General features: G+C 44.1%; 1 protein-coding gene across 1 annotated transcript in view; it reads right to left on the bottom strand.

Annotated features, from left to right (window-relative positions):
- Window positions 1–20,305, bottom strand: part of LOC310646116 (vascular endothelial growth factor receptor kdr-like) — a 201,589-nt gene extending 181,284 nt beyond the window's left edge. Inside the window, exon 1 of the mRNA XM_083372361.1 lies at window positions 20,210–20,305. Coding sequence (XP_083228487.1) covers window positions 20,210–20,264 — 55 coding nt within the window. The 5' untranslated portion in view covers window positions 20,265–20,305. The remainder of the gene's footprint in view (window positions 1–20,209) is intronic.
- Window positions 20,306–20,695: the final 390 nt, after the last annotated feature.

The raw sequence follows: 20,695 nt of genomic DNA, 5'->3' as shown, positions 1-20,695 counted from the left end.
GAGGGAGTTGGACTAGAAGACATGACCACGGAGACGTCCTCGGACAAGCGCTGGCTCTTTGGCTTTGAAACGGAGATGAGCACCGGCCCCTAGAGTCGGAAACGACTAGCACGCATGTGCAGGGGAACCTTTACCTTTTACCTTTTAGTCTAGTGAAAAGGAAGACTAGGGCTGACGTGATAGCAGCATTCCAATATTTGAGGGGCGGCCACAAAGAAGAGGGGGTCAACCTATTCTCCAAAGCACCTGAGGGCAAGACAAGAAGCAATAGATGGAGACTCATCAAGGAGAGAAACAACCTGGAACTAAGGAGAAATTTCCTGACCCTGAGAACAACAGGGGAACTAGGGCTTGCCTTCAGATGTTGTGGGTGCTCCATCACTGGGGGCTTTTAAGAAGAGAATGGACAGCCACTTATCTGAAATGGAATAGGGTCTCCTGATTGAGCAGGGGGTTGGACTGGATGGCCTCCAAGGTCCCTTCCAGCTCTATTTTGATTGATAAAGGAAAACTGATCCAAATGTGAATACAGAAATTCCAGATGAACAGACAGGTTTCAGTAAAGGCAAATGGCTCCACAGTCAGCTAAAATGAGATAGTTAGAATACAAGACAATACAAGAGGAAGTTTATCTTTGCTCATTACCTAAACATACCGTATTTTCCGGCGTATAAGACGACTGGGCGTATAAGACGACCCCCGACTTTTGAGAAGATTTTCAAGATTTTTCGTCTTATACGCTGGAAAATACTTACATGCCAGTTGCCAAGTGTCCGACACAAGCCCAATTCAGCCCCGACTGATGCAGATGGTGCAAAGCCGCCCTTTTGAAGCCCAAAGGGGCTTTTCCTTCCACCCACCCTTTGGAATACACGCAAGAGCTGCGTTCACACGACAAGCTCTTCCAGGCCAGACTCTGCAAACAGCACGCCAGAAACCACAACCACTGCGGGAACTCCGAGTCCCCACCTTTTGGCAGCCTGCACGGCGGTCGGCCAGGCGGGCCCGGAAGACGCGCTGGAGAGCCGGGCTTGGGGCGGCCATGCTGCGGCCGGCTGGCGAGGGCCACTGCGTGTTCTGTGGACGAGAGGGGCGCCAGGCTGCCAAGTACCGCTGTCCAGGCTGCCGGGAGAGATAGTGGGTAGCAGGGCGTGCTCTGCTTATGCTCAGATGCCACTTGGGTGAGGGGGAGGGGCTTCCTGCCGCTCCCGGGGTCTGGCGTTTGCAAGGGGGAGGGGAAGGGGCTTAGAGGCTCTTGGGGGTGGGAAGGGAGGGTCACGTTGGAGGCGGGACTGGACTAAGGAGGCTTGAAGTTGCTTTGCAAGAACACTTGACTACGAGCCAGCAGTGTGCAGCAGAGCCAAAAAAGCTAATACAGTCCTGGGTTGTATAAACAGAGGCATAGAATCAAGATCATGCAAAGTACTCATACCGTTTTATAAAGCCCTAGTAACCTCGAATACTGCAGCCAATTTTGGTCACCATGTCACAAAAAAGATGTGGAGAGTCTGGAAAAAATTCAGAGAAGAGCAACTAAGATGATCAAAGGCCTGGAGACCAAAATGTACAAAGAACGGCTGCGGGACTTGGGTTTGGCTAATCTAAAGAGAAGAAGAAATAGGGGAGACATGATAGCAGTCTTCCAGTATCTGAAGGGCTGCCACAAGGCAAGAGGGGGTCACGTTATTCACCAAAGCACCAAAGGGAAGGATGAGAAACAATGGTTGGAAACTGACCAAAGAGAGAAGCAACCTGGAATTAAGGAGAAACTTCCTGACAGTGAGGACACTCAACCAGTGGAACAGCTTGCCTCCAGAAATCATGGGTGCTCCATCACTGGAGATTTTAAAGAAGAGGCTAGACAATCATCTGCCTGAGGTGATGTAGGTTCTCCTGCTTGAGCAGGGGGCTGGACTAGAAGACCTCCAGGGTCCCTTCCGGCTCTATTCTATTCTAAATTCTGACTACTGAACCCGCAGAAGGGATATTTATTTATTATTTATTTATTTAATTCGATTTATATACCGCCCTTTTCCCGAAGGACTCAGGGTGGTTTGCAGGGCAGATTAAAACAATACAATATATACAAGTTAAAATAAAAATTAAATGGTAAAGCAAGATGAAAGCTTTCTTTCACATCTGGAAATGGAAGGCACTTTTTTGTGTTTGTGTGTGTGTGGATGTGAGGGCATGCAGCAGCTTGTACGGGATGTTTTGCTTCAGCCAGCATCACAAAAAGAGCAAGGCTTCAAAGCTTTTGACTAGAGACACACCTTCTGTTTCACTATGGCCTCAACCAGCAACTGCTCCCCCTCATGGTACTGTGATACCACCATCCTCCACCTTTCTTCTCTCTGCCTGGGTTCTGCTCCCTTGCTTATTTTCTGCAAGTATCACAAGCTCGTGTTATTATGAGATGCCCTCAAGCTACTGCCTACTACACCCACGTTCTGGAGGTACAGTTTTGCATGCAAAACGCGAGAGGTAAAATAATTCGGAAACTCCATTGGGGAAGAAAAAAATAATAATAATCCACCCAACTTCAAATATCTGTTGCATCTGAAGATCCTGTTTCTTCTTCTTTTAACGGTATCTTCTCTTTCCTGAAATATCCACAGTGAGAAAGCAGTCTTTGAAGAGACCCTCAAAAGAAATCTTTACTTTTGTGAAGGGGAACGAAGGCCGTGAGGTGCTATTTTCAAGTTGCTGCTGCGGTTTTGGTAAAATAAGTCCCCTTAGAATTCGGACTCCCTCTGTTCTTTCTAACAGCTCCAAAACCTCTGAAATCAGACTCTCCCAATAACTGTTTGATGAATAATCTAATCCTTGGCATTTTTTTTACTTGACTTTGAATTACCTCAAAACATTTAATTGTTTATGTTTAGGTTTGCAATTGGTTTTCTTACGCTTTTGTACTACCTATCTACTTCTCTTGTCCATAGGGTCGCGATGGGTCGGACACGACTTCGCAGCTAACAACAACAACATCTACTTCTCAGCTTTATAACTCTTATTCACAAAGATGGGTTATTTTGAATTTAAATTTACTCAGTGTGGATGTTTTAATAATTGATGGGTTTTATTTTAACCCTTTAATAAACCCCTGGAAATTGGCATCGATTCAGCAGTATACAAGTAGAACTAATGAATCAATTAAGAAACGGCTTCCAACTTTCCTCCTTCCACGCCTCTGAGCATGAACCTAGTTGACCGTGATGGGAAATTCAGACTTGGAAAGATTATTTTTCCTGTAAAAGGGGATGATGTAGTAGGAAAATAGTAGGTGGAGAACAGAACAATCTCTTCCTGGAGATACGCAGTCCTCTTTCAGTGAAAAAGAGTGGATTTACTTCTACACAGCATGGCTGTATTCATACGACGCGCGCAGGAGGATCAGGGAAAGCCTCAGCAAATTTCTTTAATATTTCTTTTGCTAAGAACATCGCTGGCTTAGCAGGCAGGGATTTGCATCCAGGCCATCTGGTTAGCTTAGGATTCCTGAATTGAGGAACCCCAAAAGGGGGTGAATTCTATAACCAAGATAACCGGATCAATCTCAAGAGCACGTATCAAAGTATAACATCCTTCGTCATCACCGTCAGCCATTCAGTTGGGTCCAACCCTTTCAGCTTCATGACCAAATGAAGTTTAGTTGACTAGTAACATACGGTAAAGAGCAGATCAATGGAGACAAGGCATCATGTTTGGAATGCACCTTATAAGTCCCTTTGATTTCAGTGAGTGTATTCTAGCTCTGATTACAACCCAAGTTTTAGGTAGAAGACACACATCACAGAGGATTCATACATTACATGAAGCTATGCTTTGCTTAGGAGAGTTGAATAAGCCACTGTGTTCATACACCTTACAACTAAATCATAATAAATCAGCTGGACACCTTCTGGATGCATAGGTTTCAAGTCCAAGAATTCAGAGCAGCGGCCATCTTTGACTGGATAATTCTGGCAGTTGAAATCCATGCACCTCAAGGCTAACTGGGTTAACATGAAGTGTTAGTGACATTTTATAATCCCTTGATAAGGCCACACATGGTATATTTCATTCAGTTTTGGTCACCATAATATAAAAAAGATGTTGAGACTTGGGAAGGAGTGCAGAGAAGAGCAAGAAAGAGGATTAGGGGCCTGGAGGCTAAAACGTATGAAGAATGATTGCAGGAATTGGATATGTTCAATTTAATGAAAAGAAGGAGCAGGGCTGACATGACAGTCTTCCACTATTTGAAGGGGCTGCCACAAAGAAGAGGGGGACAACCTTGTGTCCAAAGCACCTGAAAGCAGGACAAGAAATAATGGATGGAAAACAATCAAGGAGAGAAGCAACACAGAACTGAAATTTCCTAACAGTGAAAACAATTAACCAGTAGAATACTGTGGTGTTCTACTGGTTAAATGTTGTGGTGCTCCAACACTGGAGATTTTTAAGAAGAGACTGGACAGCCATTTGTCTGAAATGGTATAGGGTTTCCTGCCTGAGCAGGGGGTTGGACTAGAACAGGGATCCCCAAACCCCGGTCCTTGGACCAGTACCGGGCCACGGCATGCCAGCAACTAGTCCACACAAAAAAGCAAAGCCCCATCCACTGGATGCAGGCAGCACACAAAACCACACACCCTCCGGTCTGTGGAAAAACCTCTCTCCACGGAACCGATCCCTGGTGCCCAAATGGTTGGGGACCTCTGGACTAGAAGACCTCCAAGATCCTTTTCAGCTCTGTTATTCTCTTCTGTTAACAAAAATAGGTTAACAAAAGCCATAACAGCTTAGGACCACAACTGAGCCCAAACTTTATGTTGTTAAGTGAAACATCTGTTAAATGAGCTTTGCTTCATTTTATGGCATTTCTTGCCACAGTTGTTAAGTGAATCACTACAGCTGATAAGTTAGGAACCTGATTGCTAAGTGAATCTGGCTTCCCCATGGACTTTGCTTTTCAAAAAGTCTCAAAAGGGGATCACTTGACCCCCGGGATGCTGCGATGGTTGCCAAGCGTCTGAATTTTTGATCATGTGACCACGGGGATGCTGCAAAAATCCTAACTGTGAAAAAACGGTCGTAAGTCACTTTTTCAATGCCGTTTTAACTTTGAATGGTCACTAAACGAACTGTGATCAGTCAAGGACTACCTGTAATTACAAACTACAGTGGTTGGTTCACACAATATGCTTGGCCAGCTGAACAAGCTACAAGCACATCTCAATTTGCACATTGTATTCACAGAAGGCTACACAGGCGGAGGCTGGGTCTATAGGGCATAAAAAAGGCACACTTCCTAGCTCTCATCAGATAGCAATATTGAGGGGAAGGGGCTACAAGCATGCCCACCCTATCTGAACTGGTAGGGCACAAACCTTGAGACGGCACCAGGAGATTCAGAAAATGGTTTGTGCCATTTAAGAGTTAAGATTTATGCAGCCAGATGGGATAGCACTGAATTGTGCATATAGTAAATGTGCATCCGTCTTCCTCAATCTGGCGCCCTTCAATTGAGGTGGACTTTGGGGATCAAGAGCCATTCTTCAAGCTCTCGGGACACAAGCAATGATCTGGCTGTTAAAAGGGCTGGGAATGAAACAGGGATTCATTACAGATTCTGTCAGCAGATTCTGTGAGAGGGATCTCGGAGTCCTAGTGGACAATCCCTTAAATATGAGCCAGCAGTGTGCTGCAGCTGCCAAAAAAGCCAACACAGTGCTAGGCTGCATTAACAGAGGGATAGAATCAAGATCACGTGAAGTGTTAATACCACTTTACAATACCTTGGTAAGACCACATCTGGAATACTGCATCCAGTTTTGGTCACCATGATGTAAAAAAGACATGGAGACTCTAGAAAGTGCAGAGATGAGCAACAAAGATGATTAGGGGACTAGAGGCTAAAACATATAAAGAACAGTTGCTGGAATTGGATATGTCTAGTTTAATGAAGAGAAGGACAAGGGGGAACATGATAGCAGCGTTCCAATATCTCGGGGGCTGCCCCAAAGAAGAGGGAGTCAAGCTATTCTCCAAAGCGCCCAAAGGCAGGACAAGAAGCAATGGATGGAAACTAGTCAAGGAGAGAAGCAACCTAGAACTAAGGAGAAACTTCCTGACAGTGAGAACAATTAACCAGTGGAACAACCTGCCTCCAGAAGCGGTGAATGCTCCAACACTGGAAGTTTTTAAGAAGAGACTGGACAGCCATTTGTCTGAAATGGTATAGGGTTTCCTGCCTGAGCAGGGGGTTGGACTAGATGACCTCCAAGGTCCCTTCCAACTTTACTATTATGATTGATTATGATTATGAAGTCATGACTGTGGTCTCCGTCCTTGACTTGCAAACAAGACAGCATTCAGAAGCCAGCCTTTTGGTTTAAAGGGCATTTTGGTCCTCAACTTCGTGACTCCTGTGGTTGCTATAATTCTACCCTTGGCTCCTTTGTACAGTAGTTGAGAGAGATCAGCCACAGGGAGTGGACTGAAGCTCACAAGTTCTCCTCCTGGGGAAAAAAAACACCAAAACTCTAAGAAAAGGGTTCAACTTTGTTTCCAACTTTGCTGGAAAGAAGCCTTATTGAACTCAGCAAAGTTTATTTCTGAGCAGGCACCGTTGGATCATAAGGAAGTCTGAATGCTGAAGAATCAGTGCTTTCACACTGTGGCATTGGGGAAAGACTTTTGAGAGTCCCTTGGATTGCAAGGAGTTCAAACCAGTCCATCCCACTTCGGCAGACCCGGTAGCTATTTTTTTCTTGCCCGGGCCCAGAATGGACTTCCGGAAATGGCATCCACACAGAGAACCGGTTGTTCACATATTTTAATCCCACCAATGGTCCATCCTAAAGGAAATCAACCCTGCTGTTCATGCTGGCCAGGGAATTCTGGGAGCAGAAGTCCACAAGTCTTAAAGTGATGTGTTAGAAAAACATGGCCTGGAAGCTAATGCCCCCAGGTTATCACGTTCCCTTTGTCATTTGGCCTATGCTTCTGCCTGGGGCCAAGTGGTTGCCCTACTTAATCCTTTCAGTCAGCTTCTGTGCATATTCACACAGAAATAAATCTGCCTGAGATCAGTTTATTGCTCTGCGGGCATGTAATTAAAGGTTTGTTGGCTGATAGATATTCTCTGCTCTGAAATAATTCCACAATCTGCAAACCTCTCCAGTTTGCGAGCCAAAGCCTCATTTGAAATGTGCCTGGGGTAGAAGTTCAGATTTATGGATTTCTTTAACCTGCTAAAAAATTGAGATAGGTGGTAAGTGATGACTGCCCCTACCATATTGATAATGACATGGTTACTTTTTCCTCATCCTCATTAGTCTGAAAGATAAGCATTATCCTTTTTCAGACTTGAGCTAAAACAAGACTACAGCTGCTTTTTCCACTTACTGAATCTCAATGTTGAAAAAGTTTCAGTGCACAATTACAACTTAGTCTAGGCAACGTCATTGGAATGGAATGGAATGGAATGGAATGGAATGGAATGGAATGGAATGGAATAGAATAGAATGGAATGGAATGGAATGGAATGGAATGGAATGGAATAGAATAGAATAGAATAGAATAGAATAGAATAGAATAGAATAGAATAGAATAGAATAGAATAGAATAGAATAGAATAGAATAGAATAGAATAGAATAGAATAGAATAGAATATAGCTGGAAGGGACCTTGAAGGTCTTCTAGTTCAGCCTCCTGCTCAAGCTGGAGAACCTATAACATTCCAGAAAAATGACTGTCTGGTCTCTTCTTAAAAACCTCCAGTGATGGAGTACCCACAACTTCTATGTATTTAGAATAGAATAGAGCTGGAAGGGACCTTGGAGGTCTTCTAGTCCAACTCCCTGCTCAAGCAGGAAACTCTATACCATTTCGGACAAATGGTTGTCCAGTTTCTTTTTGAAAGCCTCCAGTGATGGAGCACCCACAACTTTTGAAGGCAAAGCTGTTCCACTGGTTAATTGTCCTCACTGTTAGGAAATTTCTCCTTAGTTCCAGGTTGCTTCTCTCCTTGATTAGTTTTTATCCATTGTTTCTTGTCTTGCCTTCTGGTGCTTTGGAGAATAGGTTGACCCCCTCTTCTTTGTGGCGGCTCCTCAAATATTAGAACACTGCTATCATGTCAGCCCTAGACCTTCTTTTCTCTAGACTAGCCATACCCAATTCCTGCAACTATTCTTCATACGTTTTAGTCTCCAGGCCTTTAACCATCTTAAACATCAGATGGTCCTAACCATTTTTTCAACCTAGAAGAACGTGGGACATCCAAACTGGCCAGTTTTTGGTCAGTGGCGACAATCACCAAGCCAGCATCTTTTAACATCCTTTAACAACAACCCTTATGTACCATTCTTTGTTGGCCACCCAGATTTGTCGAAGTACTATGGCAGAATCCTGATGAGTAATTATTTTAGAAGATTCCTCCTCATTCTTCTTTTCACTGAGAAAGACATGTGGAATGTTTTGATAGTCCCAACATGCTGATCGCGTATCTCCTGAGGCTGCAGAGCATGCAAAATAAAAATAAAACGATCTGCAAAAGTGATTCATTTCAAAGCTATTCCTCCAGCACCAAGCCTAGGCTGAAATCCAGAATGCTAGGCTTTCTAATCATCCTGAAAAGTAACATTTCTGACCCATGTGAAATTACATGCATATCTTCTTCTGCTCAAGAGCCAACAGTCTTGTTTGAACTTTTCGTTTAACTTTTGTAAATAAATTTGGTTGGGTTAGTTCTAGCCTGTTGATTATAAAAAGGGGTTGTCCCTGACATTCAAACAGGGCGGGTCATAGGCTGGAACAGAACAGGAGGTTGACCCCCTCCTCTTCTTTGTGGCAGCCCCTTAAATACTAGAATACTGCTATCATGTCCCCCCCCCAGCCCTTCTTTTTTCTAGACTGGCCATTCCCAAATCCTGCAACTGTTCTTCATATGTTTTAGTCTCCAGGCCTTTAATCATCTTAGTTGCTCTTCTTTGCACTTTTTCAACATCGTTTTTGTAATGTGGCGACCAAAACTAGATGCAGCTATAGTTCCCTTCTTAAAACATTTTAGTTTCACTGGAATGAACCACCAATATTTTAAGAATTGTTTACGTTTATAGCTGGAAATGGATGATAGGCTGGTCCATGTACAATACCTTGTTCAAAGAAATGCAAACTAATCAATGTAAAGTTTTATAAAGGAAAATCTGTGCACTGTACTTTATTTTTTTTTAAAAAAATGACTTTCTTTTCTTCTGGCTAATGGGTTGCAGATCTCAGCTCCTTGTAGATTCTAAGCTTAACACTTTCATCCTAAGTCAAGGAGCATAGAATGAATTGCAGATTTCTTGATGCCCTTTTGGAAGAAGCAGGAGGCTCAGATATGGGCATGGCAGAGAACACGTCAGCCAGAATGGGCCCCAGGTGGTGTTCACAGCACTCAAAAACCAAATACACAGGTATACAATAGGTGGTACCAGGCTCAATAGGGAGAGGGATCTTGGAGAGGGATCTTGGAGTCCTAGTGGACAATCACTTAAATATGAGCCAACAGTGTGCGGCAGCAGCCAAAAATGCCAATGCAATCCTAAGCTGCTTTAATAGAGGGATAGAATCAGATCAGATGAAGTATTAGTACCACTTTACAAAGCCTTAGTCAGACCACATCTGGAATACTGACTATAACCTTTGAGAGTTGAAGTCCAACAGAGGTTTACTGCAGACAATTCTGAACAGAGATTGAGTAGGAGTCCAAATAACATGGATTGCACTTTGGAGAAGAACCCTATTCTCTTGTGGGATCCAGATTGGGGCAATCCATGGCGGGTAATTCATTGATCTTTACTTTTACCAAAATTCTGGCTTGACTCTTTCAGTTCTTCTTTTTTGATGAGCTTTCAACCGATCTCAGGCAACCTTCCCCGGCTTGTCTCTGTCCAGAAATGAGACCCCATCCCAAAAGTTGCTGGTCACTCTGGCCAATGGAACTTCTGTAGGCAGCAATCCTACACACCTGGAAAGTGTTACCTTGGTTGAGGCAGATTGTGCGTGTGCAATTTATTAAATTTCTGATGCAAATTTATAAAGGGATCCTATTTACATGGGTGGCTTGATTGTTGTTCTCACTGCTTATAAACTGCCTGGAGCACATTTTCTTTGTGAGTGGAAAAGGGCTATGGGTCTCCTAATAAACAAATTAACTAACAAACAACACATAAAGCAACTCTTATAATCAAGGAAAGAGGATTTCAAGCAAAACTGAGCAATGACTCTTAACCGAAAATGCCTTTTTAAATCCAGCATTGTTTCCTGTTGGTTTTAAATCTGTTCCTTTTCTTTCTCCACTCAAGAAAGCAAATTATTTTAAGCAACAACATTAGCAAAAGAAGAAGAAGAAGAAGAAGAAGAAGAAGAAGAAGAAGAAGAAGAAGAAGAAGAAGAAGAAGAAGAAGAAGAAGGAGGAGGAGGAGGAGGAGGAGGAGGAGGAGGAGGAGGAGGAGGAGGAGGAGGAGGAGGAGGAGGAGGAGGTCCAAATACAGACTAGAAATGCAAGGCAACCCTTAGTCATCTGAGACCAAATAAACTCAACAGGTAGCCCTGGGTCAGATTTACCTTGACCTTTCAATCTAGAACAATTCCCGTTATCCTGCAAATCCCGCTCCCCACTTCCTCGGCAAGGTTATTCCCACACTTAAGAAAAACACAGGAAGATCTAAGGAAACGTATGGGGAAACGGAGAAGACAAAGCACAGGATCTGAAAATAGAAGTGAAGCCCATACATTTCCTTTACATATGGCAGCTGGCTCCAGATTGCTGCAAAAACTTTGGGGCCATATGCTTTCTCCATTCCCTATACACCAAAAGAAGAAGAAGAAGAAGAAAAAAAAGAGGAAATGGAACCTGGGATTGTTTCATTATCAGCAAAGAGCTTCAACTCTCTTGTTGTTTTTTGTCCCCTTAACAAAATGCTTCGGAAATTACAAAGCCCCATTTGCACAACTGAAAGCTTTGCCGCTTTAGCTACACAACCACGTCCCTTTTGTTCCATCAGGGAATTGGGTGTTGTTCGGCCCAGCATGAGGGGCAGCAGAGGAATTAAAAGAAAAACAAAACGTACAATTGGATTGCCTAAAGTTTTGCGGAGGAAGAAACGGATGGGCTGTATCCATTGCAGGGAAAAAAAAATAAGAAATTCTAAGCCAGCCACCATTTTGACTTCCCACTTCCCATTGTTCTGAACAATGTGCCTGGTTTCCACCCCACTCTGTGCTGAGAGCCATTCAAAGCCATTCCCCCGAGGCTTGGACTGATCCATTAGCAATTGTACTCTCAAAAGGAACGCGGGACACGCGTAAAATCAGACCTGTTTTATGACTCTTAAACTTCATCAAAATAACACTGGTTTAATCCAGGACAGTTAAGACGATTAACCGCTGCATGTTTCTCTCGTGTTAAAAAAAACCTGCCATTTTTGAAAGGCATATTAGACTCAAGACTGCAGCCTGGAAAATGACATTTGTGCTTCACAATCTTTAAGGCGACATTTCCATTTGGAAATGTCCTCAGTGAAGCTATTCTGGATGCCTCTGCAGTTCTCATATGGACCCTTAACTCTTATAAAAATGTCTGAAGTAAAACATTCTGGAGCAGCAAACAGATAAAGAGAATTAAGATGGTTTGGGAAAGGGGTGGGAATGTAAAGGTTTATATAATCCAATCCAATACAATACGGTCCAACCCATCCATCCATCCATCCATCCATCCATCCATTCATCCATCCATCGACTTCTAACCTACATCTTCTGAAGGTCCACAAGGAGAGAGTTACTATATTTTCCCTGAAACAGCAATCTAGCAATTTAGGCTGAGCTAAAAGTGGCAGGTTCAGAGCCATTTCGTAAATTGCCCAAGATGAGAGTGAATTCGAAAACGGTCCCTTTCCATAATTTCAAACCTCAGCAGTTCAACCTACACCAGTTGTCGGCAACACCGTTCAATAAAATCTAAGTGCAGGTTTAGGGAACTCTCTGAATCTCACCCCTCTACCTTACAAGTATCTCTCTCAGCACTGAATTACAAAAATAGTCATGCTGCACAATGACTTCGCCACAAAGGCAAACATGATAGAGCCGTTCCTAGAAGACCCATGCCTATGAAAAGCTCTTTAATGAATATTTCCGAAGCAAACACTGATTTTATCTCCAATAACTTGATACATCCAGCACTGCTGGGGTCTTCCTTTTACTGAATGTAGTTTTTAGCTGCCTATTTAACTTTCAACAACAGGCACCTCCATTTGTTTGTTTTTCCTCCCTTTCCTCCCCCGAGTTCCTTCTTCATTTCACGCCATGTGTATTTCACACTGTAAGCCTGCCTCGGTTTCACAGCTTATACGTATGTTATTGTGTGTGCCTTTGGGCTAAGAGTAGGGATAAAAATATCTTATGGGCTTTGAATCATCCAGCCCGTCTGACATGACTTTGATATCTTGTCTTTTCGTTGTAGTAAAAAAAAAAGGGAAAAAAAGGAAAAGCTGCATCGGAGATCTGGTCCCATATGAAAATATCTTTGGGTGATTCATCCTGCCGCTGCCTAATCCTGTTCTCGTTGGCTCAGTCTCCTGTTTCAGCAAAGGCTTTCTCAGTCAACATGTGCTTATGCGAAGTGGCATTTGCAGATCATAATATGAGCTGGCAAATGGCTACTTCTCTCTCTCTCTCTCTCTCTCTCTCTCCCTCAATCTCTCTCTCTCTCTCTCTCTCTCTCTCCCTCAATCTCTCTCTCTCTCTCTCTCTCTCTCTCTCTCTCCCTCAATCTCTCTCTCTCTCTCTCTTTGCCTAGCAGATGAATAAATAAGTAAGGAGAATACAAATGGGTTGTGCAAAAACATTAAAAAACACGTTAGTCTAAGTGGGGTTTCATATGGTTTCTCTCCTGGTGCGCCCCCCCCCATCCACGTCCCATTTATTTATTGGTTTATTTGATGGTAACCTACCTTTATTATTTTTTTTATTAATTTTTTTTATTTTAATTCCATTTATATCCCGCCCTTCTCCGAAGACTCAGGGCGGTTTACAAGCTTAGCAGTAGCCTTCATTCTATGTATATGCCTGCTTATTAGGGCTTTCGCCCCCCCCAAGCGGCATTATTACAAAGTCAGCTTAATTGCCCCCAACAATCTGGGTCCTCATTTTACCTACCTCGGAAGGATGGAAGGCTGAGTCAACCTTGAGCCTGGTGGGATGCGAACCTGCACTAATTGCAGGCAGCTGGTGTTACTTAAGGAGGCATTAGCCCACTGCTCCACCAAGGCTTATAAATAACTCAAGGTGGCAAAAATATCCAACCAACACACCTTCCTCCTCCTATTTTCCCTACAACAATCCTGGGAGGTGAGTTGGGTTGAGACAGAGTGACTAGTCGAAGGTCACCCAGCTGGCTTTCCTGTCTAAGGCAGGACTAGAACTCATCGCCGCCCGGTGATTGGTCCAAAGTCACCCAGCCACCTTTTGTGCCTAGGGCAGGACTAGAACTCACCATCTCCTGGTGATTGGTCCAAAGTCACCCAGCCACCTTTTGTGCCTAAGGCAGGACTAGATCTCACCGTCTCCTGGTGATTGGTCCAAAGTCACCCACCTTTTCTTATGTGTCTAAGGCAGAACTAGAACTCACTGTCTCCTGGTGATTGGCCCAAAATCACCCAGCTGGTGTTCCTGGCTAAAGCAGGACTAGATAGAACTCACTGCCTCTTGTTTTTCACCTGGTGGCTTAACCGCTAGACCAAAATGGCCCCTTACTAGATATGGATATGAAACAGTAACTGGTGGGTTTGCTCATGCCCACAAGACAGTATTTGTGATATAATACACTTTGCTTTTCTAATGCTGTGGCCGCATTACATGTTTTTCATCCCTGCCCCCTGTGCACAGCTAGCTGGGGAATTCTGGGAGTTGAAGTCCACACATCGTAAAAGTTGCCAAGCTTGAGAAACATTAATTTGGCGCAATCCTTTGCAAAGTGGGAAACCTGATTAAACTACTTTTGAAGGCTGTCTATCCTTCCTATTCATAACATTTCCAGACATGGAGTACCTATTTACCATACCTGCAATCACCCGAGTGTGTTTTAGGACAGTTTTGCCAAAAACTGGCAATTCCTTCCAGTTTTCAGCAAAACCGCGCCCATAGTGAAGGATTGGTCCCCTTAAGCTTATAAAATTGGGTTTGTTGACTGACCTGTTTTATGACCGTCACAACCTACAACTGCTGTGGGCAGACTCTGTTAATGGTTATGATGCATAAAATGTTCATGTTATGACTAAAGAATCTGTTTGCAAGGAAACCTTTTTAGTTACAGCACAGCAGATCAAACCTTTGGCAAAATCATTTTTCTTTGATTGAACTGAAGCCCACAAACCATCTTTATATAAACAAAGCTCTTCCATGGCTTCTGGTTATTGAGGATGGGTTGCTTTTGTATGGTCTGAGGCAGATTTTTATTTATTTTATTTTTTTGCAAATTCCTTTCCCCCCCCCTCTAATGAATTGCACAATTAAATGCCAGATGGACAAACTGAACATAGCGGTTGTGTGAATTGACCACACAAGTTGGAAAGAGCTTATGGCTGATCTTCAAACGAACAGACTTTATTGCCTTATTTCCAAATGAAGAAAAGCCCAGCCAAGGCTATCTGTTCTCCATCCTCAAATGCCCTCTGGACAGAAATATGGGATATAAATGGACTAAATCATAATAAAACTTTAAATAGCCATCTCACTGAATCCAAGCTGAATGCAATGGGGAGTTAATCAGGCTACAGGGGGAAAAAATTGGTTTTTCTTCCACCTGAAATCCTGGAAAGCTTTTGCTGTTATGAAGGGCTAGTGCTCAGTTCCACACATACACCAGTATGTGAGTCAAAGAAACTCACTTCAGGAAAAAGAAATAACTGTGATTCCAAGCTGGTTTGCTCAGACAACCATTGTTAAAGCTAACCACAAACCAATGGTTAAAATGCAAGGAGGAGGTGGATTCTACTCCTGCCTTAGACATGAAAACCATCTGAGTGACTTTGGGTCGATCACCAGGAGACAGTGAATTCTAGTCCCGTCTTAGGCATGAAAACCATCTGGGTGACTTTGGGCCAATCACTAGGAGATGGTGAGATCTAGTCCCACCTTAGGTGTGAAAACCATCTGGGTGACTTTGGGCCAATCACCAGGAGACGGTGAGTTCTAGTCCCGTCTTAGGCATGAAAACCATCTGGGTGACTTTGGGCCAATCACTAGGAGATGGTGAGATCTAGTCCCACCTTAGGCGTGAAAACCATCTGGGTGACTTTGGGCCATTCACCAGGAGATGGTGAGATCTAGTCCCACCTTAGGCATGAAAACCATCTGGGTGACTTTGGGCCAATCACCAGGAGATGGTGAGTTCTAGTCCCACCTTAGGCATGAAAACCATCTGGGTGACTTTGGGCCAATCACCAGGAGACGGTGAGTTCTAGTCCCACCTTAGGCATGAAAACCATCTGGGTGACTTTGGGCCATTCACTTTCTCTCAGCCCAACCTATCTCAAAGGGTTGTTGTTATGAAGAAAACAGGAAGAGGAAGAAATATGTGTGTTCAGTGCCTTGAGTTAATCATTGAATGAATGATTGAATGAATGGTTAATTAGTTCGTTAAAATCAGAGCACATCAACCAAAATTCCTTAGAAGAAACAAACATTTCAATGCTTCTGATCTGATCAGGGACTGGGAAGAAAATAAATTTGAGCTTTGTCCTGCAGACATTAATGGTGAACAAACCACAGCCTGATTGAGGAGATGCTGGTCTCCTTAGGGTTTCCCCTCCAACTCTCCTCAACGCAACATCTGGAAAAATGTTTCTAGGAGGAATTGCCATCTAGTGGTATCTCAAGGCATTGCCTTGTACACGGCCCGCTCTATTCCCCTTGGCATCCAAAAATGGACGGGGTGGTGGTGGGGGGGGAGGATTCTAATTGGAACCATCCCTATAGAAATCCCAGCCAATTAAGTTGACAGCATTTTTTAAATAGTTCTGTCTCTAAAGGAAACCAGACTGAACTCTGGAGCAGTTCAACTATAGGCTGCATCTAGACCCTCACCCCATCCCAGCCAAAGGAAGCAGCTTTTCTGCTCTGGATTCATCCAACTTTCCACCTTAAAAGGCAACATGCATGTCCACAGACTGCGATCCAAAACGGTTAGGCAGATTGTTACCAGCCCACTTAAATGTGGTCTCGCTTGTGTCTTACTCCACGTTTTTGATGCGGAGAAGTTCTTTCCAGGAGCTCATGAACCAGAGAAGGCTCCCCTTCAGCACTTTTTCTCAAGCTTGACAACTGTAAGATGTGTGGACACAAAGATGTCAAGCTTGACAAATATCATCCTTGGGCGTCCTCCTGGATTCACGGCTCAATTTTGAAGATCACATAGGAGCCGTGACCAGAGGGGCTTTTGCCCAGGTTCGCCTGGTGCACCAGTTGCGACCCTACCTGGACTGAGATGCCCTACACACAGTCACTCATGCGCTCGTGACCTCCCGGTTAGACTACTGCAACGCTCTCTACATGGGGCTGCCCTTGAGGACCACTCGGAGGCTTCAGCTGGTGCAGAATGCAGCTGCGCGGGTTGTGATGGGGGTTTCCCGATACTCCCATGTAACACCTCTACTCCGCGAGCTGCATTGGCTTCTGGTTGCCTTCCGGGTGAGATTCAAGGTGCTGGTGATGACCTATAAAGCCCTAAATGGCTTGGGTCCGGGATATTTGAGGAAACTCCTGCTGCCGGCATCAAGCTCCCTTCATCCTGTGTGCTCTCACAGGGAGGGTCTTCTCAGGGTGCCACCGGTAAAAGATTGCCGCTGGATAACACCCAGGGGGAGGGCCTTCTCTGTGGGTGCGCCTGCCCTCTGGAACCAGCTGCCCATGGAGCTTAGGACTGCCCCCGACCTTCGTTCATTTCACCGGAACCTGAAGACCTGGCTCTTTGAGCTCTCCGGCCCAGGCTGAGAGTTTTTAATTGGGGTTTTTATATTTTTTCATGGATCAAATTTAATTATTTCTTATTTTTTTTATTTTTTTATTGTATTGATGTTTTTAAACACCTTGTAAACCGCCCTGAGTCCTATGGGGAAAGGGCGGTATATAAATCTAATAAACTTAAACTTAAACTTCTCAAGCAAATCCTTTTCCAACAACATTATGAATGATCCAGACATATATGGAGCATATTGATACTCAAGCTTGTTAATTTCATATCTGAATGAGTCATCCCAGTATAACTTTCAGAGACCTATTTTCTTCCTGACTTCAAAGCAGCTTTCCAGAGAAGTTTATCTGCAAATTCTGGTTGTGAACCATCACATGTTAATGATTTATCATGTAGAAATTCAGCTGTGAGTCATTACTAATATATTTACTGTCCCTGCCATATCTTGGCCCCGTCATCTTCCACTGAGGAATTTGGTGTTCCCATGCGCACAACCAACTATTGAAGTCTCACCTTGGTTTGGCTGTCTTGTGGTGAGCATATTTGGTGCACCCAACCTATTCAAGTTTCGATGGATTATGCAGACTTAGGAAATGGGTTGCTTCAATAGCTGGATGTTGTGGCGTCAAAGCTGATCTGCACTGCAAAGTAGTGGCCAAGATTTAGGGCAGGGGTCTTCAAACTTGGCCCTTTTATGACTTGTGTACTTCAACTCCCAGAATTCCTCAGCCAGGCACCCTGGCTGAGGAATTCTGGGAGTTGAACATAAGTCATAAAAGGGCCAAGTGTGAAGACCCCTGATTTAGGGTTTCTCAAGTGGATCCACAAAGTATTGACCTAAGGTCAACTATGTGGCCAGCATGGTGATGAGGGACATATGAAAAGCACAAGGGAACTTTGGAAATACGGTTCTGGGCACCCTCTAGACACACCTACCTCTGCATGTGGATTTTATCCCCAGTATACATATGAAGGGAAAAACATTCATATGGTACATTAACAGGGATTCTTCTGTGTCTTGACAATGTCCCTCTCTCTCTCTCTCTCCCCCTTTCTCCCTTACCTTCTTCATCCAATTTTCCCCATAATAACAACCCTGTAAGGTGTGGGTTGGACTGAGAGAGAAGTGATTGGCTTAAAGTCACCCAGCTGGCTTTCATGGCTAAGGCCGGACTAGAACTCACCATCTCCTGGTTCCTATTCTGATGCTTTAACCACTAGAACAAACTGGCTATTATATCTGATAATGTAATGTAGTGTAGTGTAGTGTAATGTAGTATAACGTAACGTAATGTAATGTAATATAATATATCATATATAAAATTGATATATGATTTTATAGCCATATCACCAACCTAGCAAAATGAATTAGGACTAGAGAGACAACATCTTCATCTCTATTGCTGGCCCAACCAGCCTAAGAACTTGCACAGCAGGTGATGCCTCCAGAAAGGCACAATATTAGGAGAAGGAGTTAAATAGTTTGGCCCAGAACAACACAGTTAAGACAAGAAATTCCAACTCTTATTTTGGGATTAATCATTCTGTTTGAGTGGCATGTATTTTTTGAACAGCAAAATGTGGCAGTCAACTCAGTTAACCCAACCTTCTTCAGGAACCAACGGAAGGAATAGGATGACAGACAGAGAAAATTTCATATGAACTGAAAAGACGAAGTTCGGGTGAACAGCAATAGATAGTATCTTTTTTTTTGGGGGGGAGAAAGAGTAAAGGAAAGGAGGTTTTGGGTGTGCAACAACAGCAGCAACAAAAAACAAACCAGAAATCCTTGCTTTCTTTTGCAGAATGTTAGAAAAGAAAAGCACACCACATCAAAAGTAAAATTCATCCCAGTCCAAATATCAAGTGACAGCATCCTTTAATTTTTGAGTTTCACTGCATTGGTCTCCTATCAAGCCAAATCTAGGTCCTTCCAACTTTGTGTTTGCATATAGCAGAATTTTCAAACTCAAAAACAGAATTTCAGCATCAGGGCAAACAGCAAATGCCACAAGCTGGACTTGGAACCTGGATTCCCCAGTTGCTCTCATATGGAAGCTCCCTTCCATAGCAGATCTTTCATCGTCCTATGATAGTGGACTCTTCTCATTGATAAACATCTCTCCAAGGTTCCAGGTAGAACCAGGACATAAGAAGACTTCCAAAGTTCTCAACCCCATTTGCGGGCAGAAAAATTTGGGTGGATGAAGACGTTCTTGAGAAGATTCTGAAGATCTGAATGGCAAATTCTTTTCTGAGATCTTTTCCTGGGATTGAAGGGAAGTAGGAGAAGACCACCAGCCTTGAGACTGTTCCCAATTCCCCATAAATAATAGTGGTCAGATGACCACATACCATACATTATGGTTTTCTCCAAAATTCTGTCTTGCTCTGAGAGAAGCCTTGAAAGCAAAATTCTTTTAGTCAGATTGAGTGACTAAACTGTTCTCTGTTTTTTATGCTTAAACAAGTATGCCAATGATTACCTTGGTCTCTTCTTTGGGCAAAGTGAGTCTCTACAAGTGGACTTATTCATGAATTTGTGAACAAATCCCAGGACTGTAGATTCATAAAAGCATGAGCAACAATTAGGAAAGACAAATATATTGACTCGTTAGTCACTGATTTTATCTAGGAATCTCACTGAGGGCATATAGCAAGGCTGTCCAACCTTGGCAACTTTTAAAACTTGTGGACTTCAACTCCCAGACTTGCCCAGCCAGTTGCTGACTGGAATTCTGGGAGTTGAAGTCCACATGTCTTAAAGTTGCCAAGGTTGACCATCCTTGGAATATATATAGTAATTTGACTCCTGGGTGTGCATTTAAGTCAAGCTATCACCAAAAAATAGAAGGCACACTTTAGGAAAATGCCCTCAGCAAGGCACTAAGTGAGCGGCTGATGAGGTTTTGCACCTTGACTGGCCACAAAAGTTCTTGAAATCCAGACCTTCTCCATTCGCAGCTCCGGCCAGGACCGAGCTGGCCTGGCATAAATTGGAAGACTTTGCTTAGGAGTGGCATTGCTACCCAAAAGGATGCTGAGCGACTCAGGTGGGTGGCAGACAGGGGAAAAACTTTCCGAACTGCAGCAAAGGGTCCTGGGAACTCCAGTCCACATTGCCCCAAACTCTGGAAGGCTCCAGGCAATTTGCAAGACCAAATCTGGAAGGTTCCAGGCAATTTGCAAGAAGACCCAGACACTTACCTTGAAGCGCCAGCATTAAGCAAACGGCCAAGGCAACCTCCAACTTGACACTCATGTTCTGGTGCGGACAAGAAGGTGCCCAGCCCAGGATGCCCGCTTAGGCCCCTCGCCGGTTGGGGTGGCAATCGGCCAGGGGGTGTCGGAGCTGGCTAAAAAAAAAAAAGGGGGGGGTCCTCTCCTTCTTTCCTGATGCTGCCAAGATCGACGCGGTCCTTCCTTCTAAGTCTCCCGCGATCTCTCCAGCGGGGCTGGGGGTCAGCAAGAAGGGAAGCCGGAGACTTCGAAGTTGGCCGAAGCGTCGGGGCTGCCGATCTTCGCTAGGTCCCGGTCTCTTCCCGGTTAGCAGGTGTTCCTGGGGCCGGAGAAGGCAGCCCACGCCCGGCGTGGCTCGGGGCGTGGATGGGGAAGCAGGGAGGTCGGGAGCCAGCAAGCGCCGGAGCCGCTGCGCCAACTTCTCCGCCAACTCGCCAAAGTCTCGGGATCGGG

This window comes from Vipera ursinii (assembly GCF_947247035.1).
Source record: "Vipera ursinii genome assembly, chromosome: 12".
In the NCBI taxonomy this organism is placed as follows: Eukaryota; Metazoa; Chordata; class Lepidosauria; order Squamata; family Viperidae; genus Vipera; species Vipera ursinii.
Note: the sequence above shows the minus strand (reverse complement) of the source record. Positions and strands in the feature narration are given on the sequence as shown.